A 7,357-nucleotide genomic window follows, 5' to 3' on the forward strand; every position below is an offset into this window, starting at 1 on the left:
CGTATTGACTTCACACAGTTGAAGGTAACAGAGGTTGTCAGAGGAGCAGGTATCGCATACAGGTTTAGGTGCGTGGGCATGGATGTGTGTGTGTGGTCCCTGAACGGAACAGAAAGAAAATACTACATTACTAAAGTGTTCACAACAATATCTCCAGAGTACATCAACATAAACACAGGCGGGAAATAAACTAACATCCCCTCTAATACCATAGGCCATATATTACCCACGACTCACACATAGACCCCCTGAGAGAGCTAACCAGGTACACAGCTATGCCCAACCACACGGCAGGAAAGTTAGCTTAGCTTAGCTTAGCTTAGCACCCGCTAGCGGCACAGACAGAAACATAATCATTTCCCCCCTAACCTTGGTTACAGTCCCAAACACATCTTATTATCACATCCTCACACATCACCAACTTACGTTGCTCATTAACGCACACTTCTCACAGAATAACCAATTCTCTGCCAGTAATCTGGAGCAGAAAAGCTCAGGTGCTTTGCCCACGTCTCTCCCTGGACATAGTCTCTCATACAAAGCAGTGGGGTGACCTCTACTGGCCACTCTAAAAACTACAGGGGAACTAACAACTGAACAGAATAAAACCATAACTACGGGGCCTTTTGTACAGCCGCCCCCAAATGTATGAAGTACATTTGCTCACAACAAAAGGCAATTTTACAAACAAAGTCACGGTGATTGTCCTTTGTCTTCGTCCGGGAGGGCAGGCAGTACCACCAGCCTCGCCACAGGTCGGGTGAAGGTCCGGTCCTTCACCTTGATGTCAGCAGACCTGATGTGCCCGTCGGGACTGGGGTGGACTTTGGAGATGCAGCCCACGAGCCAGGAAGCACGAGGCAGCTGAGGATCTACGATCATCACCACTGAACCTTCTGTGACATCTGCGGGGGATGACCGCCATTTCTGCCGAAGCTGCAGGCTTGGAAGGTACAGCCGGATGAATCGAGACCAGAAGTGGTCAGCCAGCACCTGGGAGTGCTTCCACCTCCGGCGACTCAGGAGCTCTTCTCTGGGATAAGCCACTTGAGGAAGTGCTCCGTCAGGCCGCCCCATCAGAAAGCAGTTGGGGGTCACTGGATCAGGATCACTGATGTCAGACGGGACATAACCTAGTGGTTTGGAGTTCAAGATGCCCTCCACCTCCACAAGGACCGTGTGGAGGACCTCTTCTTGAAGGGGTTGGGATCCTACTGTAGTGTAGAGTGCCATCTTGACAGACCTAATCTCCCGCTCCCACACTCCCCCGAAATGAGGAGCCGCTGGTGGATTGAAGTGGAAGACGATCTTATGGGGAGCCAGGAGCTTCTGCAGGTCAGAGGTCATGGCTGCAAAAGCTGCTTGGAGTTCCCTTTCTCCCCCACGGAAGTTGGTCCCTTGGTCTGAGTACAGCTCAGCTGGAGTTCCTCTCCTGGCAATGAAGCGTCGAAGTGCCATTAGGAAGGCATCTGTATCGATGGAGGTTAGGACATCAAGGTGGACCGCTCTGATAGTTAGGCACTTAAAGATGATGCCCCACCTCTTCTCCACACGGCGCCCGATTTTGACCTCAAAGGGTCCAAAACAGTCCACGCCTGTCGAATAAAAGGCAGGTTTGTAAAGGCGGAGGCGCGCAACTGGCAGGTCCGCCATCTTGGGAACAGTCGGTCGGGCTCTCCATCTGCGGCACTCAAGACAGGTCCTTTGAAAACGCCTAACTGCTTCCCGGCCTCTCAGGATCCAATGAGTGCGCCGAATCTCCGCGAAGACCCTCTCTGGCCCTGGATGGCGCAGGCGACTGTCGACGTCCTGGATGAACAGGCGGGTGACTGGATGTGTCGGATCCAAAACTAAAGGATGGGAGCTGGTAAAGGCGAGATCTTCAGAGCGGCGAAGACGTCCACCTACACGGATGACCTCATTCTCGTGGTCGAACTCAGGGGATAGTGCAAGGAGACGACTGCTGCGACTGATGGATTTCCCCTGCTTAAGGAGTCGATACTCCTCAGGGAAGCTCTCCTGTTGAGCTTCTCTCAGGACATCCATCTCTGCTCGAACATAGTCATAAGCCGATGAAGTTCCACCGCCTTTGGCCGCCCCATGCAACTGCGTAATAGCTGCTTCCAGCAGCTGTGTCCAGGTGTCATATTTGCTGAAGTTCGAAGTGGCGGGGTCGAAGGTGGTAGAGAATCCACAAAAGGTCTCTTTACGGAGCTCAGATGGGCCTGGAGGCTCAGCCAGGGTGCCACTTGGCTCTGGAGGCCACTGTTCTGGACCTAGGAGCAGGAAAGGAGGCCCTTGACTCCATCTATTGGGTCTGGTCAGCTCGAGAAGGGACTTCCCCCGGGTTATATCATCTGCGGGGTTCTGGGCTGAGTCCACATAGCGCCAGGTGTGCGAGTGAGTTAATTCCTGGATCTCAGCCACGCGGGTGCCGACGAAGACCTTGAAGTGGCATGACTGGGACCTCAACCAGGTGAGTACAGTTGTGGAGTCAGACCACAGCACTATTCTCTTTATGTCCAGAGTGAGCTCATTTTTAAGGAGACGGGAAAGATGAGCTCCGGAGAGGGCACCACACAGCTCAAGTCTGGGCATGGAGAGAATGCGTTTAGGGGCAACACGGGAGCGAGCCATCAGGAAGGCTAGATGTGAGCTGCCATCCCCTGTCACTGTTCTCATGTAGGCCACCGCGCCATAAGCCTGCTCTGACGCATCACAGAATATGTGAATCTCTCTCTCACTAACTGCCTCCATGATGTGCTTTGGGAGATACGGGCGAGGAAGCAGGACTTGTGCAAGGAACAGCAATTCCTCTTCCCAGGTTTTCCACTGCTGGAGTAGTTCTGGCGGAAGCTGCGGGTCATCCCATCCCCTCTGTTGATCCCAAAGGCGCCTCACCAGCATCTTGGCTCGGGTGGTGTACGGTAGGATAAAGCCAAGTGGGTCGTATTGGCTTGCGAGAACCTTATAAATATTCCGCATGGTGGGGGCGCCATAACTGATTTTGCGGTGTCTGTAACCCAAGGTGTCCGTGGGGAAGTGCCAGCTAAGGCCTAGAGTTGGCTCAGAGGTGTCTGATTTGTCTTGAGTGAGCCAAAGTTCTGCACTTGTGGATCTGAGGTCTTCAGGTAGGTGGCCAATGGTGCTGGGTTCATTACTGGCCCACTGGCGAAGGACAAATCCAGCAGAAGACAGGAGGGCTCTTAGCCTGTCCACTAGGTCCCGGGCTTCTTCAGGGGTCGCACGCTCTGGAGAAGGTTATCAACATAGAAGCACTGTCCCACAGAGTGACGTAGCGGATCATCTCCTTCCGTGTGGTCCCTGGCGTGGTGCTGCAGAGCGAAGGTTGCACAGCATGGGCTGCAGGTTGTACCGAAGGGGAGGACCTGCCATTCATAAACGGCCACCGGTTCCTCGGGGTGCAGATCCCGCCACACAAACCGCAGGAGGGAACGATCTTCGGGAAGAAGGCGAATCTGGTGGAACATACCTTTAATGTCCCCACTGATGGCTACGGCATGCTCTCGAAAGCGAAGGAGGACACCAAGGAGCGATGCGCTCAGGGTGGGCCCAGGTAGAAGATGTTCGTTGAGGGCTTGGCCTTGGAACTGGAACGAACAGTTAAACACAAGGCGATCTTTGCCATTGTGGCTAACAAGGTGGTGAGGGATGTACCATGACTCATCTGCTTGAGCAACCTCAGAGGGGGGCACCTTAACCACCGAACCGGCCTGGACCAACTTCTCTATCTCCGCCCGGTAGACCATAGCTCGTTCTGGATCTTTCTGGAGCCTTCTCTCCACACTTCTCAAACTGGGAACGACTGCACTAGGGCTAGCTTTAAGGTGTGGCATGTTCTCGCGGCGAAGGAGGGGGGTGGCATAACGTTGGATGCCCTCGACGTCTACGCGAACTGTCTTCTGCTCTAGCAGGCTAACTGCATAGTTATCTTCTCGTGAACGGGTAACCACCTTGCCTTCTGGCACCGGGACAACATCTACCTGCCATAGCTTCTCTACATGTTTGAGTAGCTCACTCACCTGGGGAGGAATGGCGGTCGTGAAGAGGCACTGTTGTGGCAGCGAAGAGGAACCTATAAGGCTGGAGGGACCCTGTAGTGTCCACCCTAACCTGGTGCGCATAGCGGCGGGACCGCCCGGTGGACCAAGACGGACAGCTTCAGTTGGAGTGATGAGCTGTGGGTGGTCACTGCCAATCAGAAGGAGAGGTTTGACCTTCTTGAAGGACTGGAGAGGCAGGCCTCGGAGGTGTCTATACTTCCGCTGCAAGGACTCCACCGGGTAGCTGTGCTCGGCTAGGTCGATACGGGTGGCGGTGAAGGCGTTGCGGACTTTGTACTTCAGCCAGGTTTGCCACCAGGGGAGATCTCGAATGAGACACATGATCCATACAGCGTTTGCACATCTTGCCTGATAGTGCGCAATGGAAGTGTCTCTGGAATGCCTTGAAGGTCAAGCTTCTGGGCAGCGGTGGGTAGCAGCATAGTCCTCTCTGACCCATCATCCAAAACTGCGTGAGTGCTCAAAGTCTTGCCATTATGGTGAAGGATGACTGGGACAACCTTTAACAGGACTTGGCCGCTCTCTGTAGGACGATCGAGGTACAGGACGCCCGTAGGATTCTCACCTTCTCGTGGGGGAGCAGACACTGGGCCATGTGGCTTCAAGGACTTCGAATTCACGTCGTGAAGGACCTGCAGATGACGACCCTGACACAGGCTGCAGGGTTTCTTGAGGGTACACTGTGCTGCCTGATGGGAGCGTGCGCAACGCCAGCACCTCTTGTTAGTCTTTATCCAGTCTGTGAGTTGTTCGCGACTCAGCTTGATGACCTCCTGACACTGACTCAGGTGATGGGCACGGTTATCGCAAAAGGCGCAGTAGGGTTGCTGCCTAGCTTTGTTTGGAGTGGTACCTAGTGACCTGGGTGAGCTCTCTCCACTGTGAAGAACCGCAACAGAGCGTCTGCTTGGTCTGACATCAGGCTTCTCTCTGGTGATCGCTGGAGTGGGCAAGCCGTCATAGTCCTGACACCAGGATTCGTACTTTAACCAGGTAGCCAGGTCGTCCAGGGTGTAAGCCTGACCAGAATGGTTGTACATGCACCGACGGAAATCAGCCCTTTGCTCTGAAGGAAGCTTACTAAGGAGTCGAGCCACATGGGAGCCACACTGGAGTTCGACCTCCCCATCAGGGCCTAAAGTCTTCAGCATGCCCACGAGCGACTGGATGTGGAGAGAGAATCGCTCAAATGCGGCTGCATCCCCTCGGCGGATGTCAGGTGAGTCCATGACAGCAGCAATCCTTCTCAGGGCAAGCTGGTGGGGCTGCCCAAGCCTGTCGTTAAGAGCGTTCATAGTGTCACTGAAGGGCGTGGCAGAATGGAGGTAAGCGTCCGCTATCAACTTTGCTTCCTCCAGGTGTAGGTGATCTAACAAGACTTGGTACCTGAAGAGCTCTGAACTCTCCGGGGGCAATAAGTTCTCTAGCGCCATCTTTAGACGAGCAAATTCCCCAGGATCACGGCGTGAGAGCTTGGGAATGCTTGGACGAGGCCCCCTGTAGGTCAAGAAAGGAGTAGATGAGGACGGGGGTGGAGTTGGCAGTGGTTGCAATGGAGGGGGGTGTGCTCTCGGAGGCGGCGCTGGAGGGTAGGTGATCCTTGGCTGAGGAGAAGTGAACCCTGGCCTAGATTCATGTAGGGGGGTGATCTGACTCTCCTGTGCAGCCATAGACTCCCTCTTCAGATCCTGGAGCTCTTTCAGCATCGTATCGATGCGGTCCGCAACTGGACCCTGGCTGGAGACAGACTCCTCCTTGAACACAACAGGAGGAGGTGGTGGAGGCCAGTCCTCTTCCTCTTCAGCAGGGGGTGGCTGGAGATGAACAGCAGGGGCTCTGGGCGGTGGACTGAGCTGCAGACTCTCTGCACGGTCCAGCAACTGCAGCAAACTAGCATGAAGGGCCTGGAAATTAGCCAGCCCGGCTCTCATCTCGTCATGCGACTGCTGGAACAGGAACCTTTCACGCTGTATATCTTCTAACTCTGCTCTCAATGGTGTGACATGGCCGTGTGAGCGGTCATCAGAGGGGTCAGACGGAGGATGGTGGGAAGAACGGGTGTCGCCTCCTGTCTCACTTTCCTCCTGGTAACCTGCACCAAGCCCGGGGAAGTCAGTCTCATAAGCTTCATAGCGGAGGGGACGCCGTACATTACGCCGTGGGCGCGCACCAAGAGCTGAGAAGTTCTGAATATCATCCATCTTGTTAGGGTAGAAGCAGCTTACATCCGGCTCGAAGGACCATTAATGTTGGATAGATAGCTTGTACTGGAAGGACTGTAAGGTGCTAGTTCAGTTTGCAGCTACCACTCCCCGGAGTGTCGGCCAGAACACTGCTCAAGGCCCGGATGAATGTTCAGAAGGGAGACAATAAAGACACCGAGGATAGTGCAGACTCTCGTATTGACTTCACACAGTTGAAGGTAACAGAGGTTGTCAGAGGAGCAGGTATCGCATACAGGTTTAGGTGCGTGGGCATGGATGTGTGTGTGTGGTCCCTGAACGGAACAGAAAGAAAATACTACATTACTAAAGTGTTCACAACAATATCTCCAGAGTACATCAACATAAACACAGGCGGGAAATAAACTAACATCCCCTCTAATACCATAGGCCATATATTACCCACGACTCACACATAGACCCCCTGAGAGAGCTAACCAGGTACACAGCTATGCCCAACCACACGGCAGGAAAGTTAGCTTAGCTTAGCTTAGCTTAGCACCCGCTAGCGGCACAGACAGAAACATAATCATTTCCCCCCTAACCTTGGTTACAGTCCCAAACACATCTTATTATCACATCCTCACACATCACCAACTTACGTTGCTCATTAACGCACACTTCTCACAGAATAACCAATTCTCTGCCAGTAATCTGGAGCAGAAAAGCTCAGGTGCTTTGCCCACGTCTCTCCCTGGACATAGTCTCTCATACAAAAGCAGTGGGGTGACCTCTACTGGCCACTCTAAAAACTACAGGGGAACTAACAACTGAACAGAATAAAACCATAACTACGGGGCCTTTTGTACACATAGTGATATTTATATTAGAAATACTGAGTATAGACATGCATTGAATAATACTGTCAGACTTCAAGAAATAACCAGTTGCTGCATTTCTGAGAAAGTGGAAACAGTTTCTGTGAACCTGTAAATTTGTCTTTTATCTTTTAAAGAGCTACTGGCCTTTTCTGACGTTCCTCAAACGCCTCACTGCTATGTGTGTTTCAGTTTCATTGTGAGAATGACAGCCGAGCAGATGATGTTCTCC

The 7,357-nt window shown here is 53.1% G+C and overlaps 1 protein-coding gene across 1 annotated transcript; it reads right to left on the reverse strand.

The window, feature by feature from the left end:
* Positions 1–7: 7 nt before the first annotated feature.
* Positions 8–7,115, reverse strand: LOC121812105. Its single transcript, XM_042213317.1, has 5 exons — positions 6,910–7,115; positions 4,378–6,582; positions 3,377–4,318; positions 427–3,251; positions 8–99 (listed from the first exon to the last, which is right to left on the reverse strand). Exons 2-4 carry the CDS (start codon positions 6,284–6,286, stop codon positions 694–696), a joined length of 5,409 nt encoding a protein of 1,802 aa, XP_042069251.1. The 5' UTR covers positions 6,287–6,582; positions 6,910–7,115; the 3' UTR covers positions 8–99; positions 427–693.
* Positions 7,116–7,357: the final 242 nt, after the last annotated feature.

The sequence above is a fragment of the Haplochromis burtoni genome, unplaced genomic scaffold, assembly GCF_018398535.1.
Source record: "Haplochromis burtoni strain Fernald_Lab_line unplaced genomic scaffold, NCSU_Asbu1 Contig_434, whole genome shotgun sequence".
Taxonomy (NCBI): domain Eukaryota; kingdom Metazoa; phylum Chordata; class Actinopteri; order Cichliformes; family Cichlidae; genus Haplochromis; species Haplochromis burtoni.

Coding starts and splice junctions, on each gene's coding strand:
- LOC121812105 (XM_042213317.1), bottom strand. CDS start 6,286: ATGGATGATATTCAGAACTTCTCAGCTCTTGGTGCGCGCCCACGGCGT. Junction 4,319..4,377: donor ATTCGAGATCTCCCCTGGTG/GCAAACCTGGCT, acceptor GTATCGACCTAG/CCGAGCACAGCTACCCGGTG. Junction 3,252..3,376: donor ATGGCAGGTCCTCCCCTTCG/GTACAACCTGCA, acceptor AACCTTCTCCAG/AGCGTGCGACCCCTGAAGAA.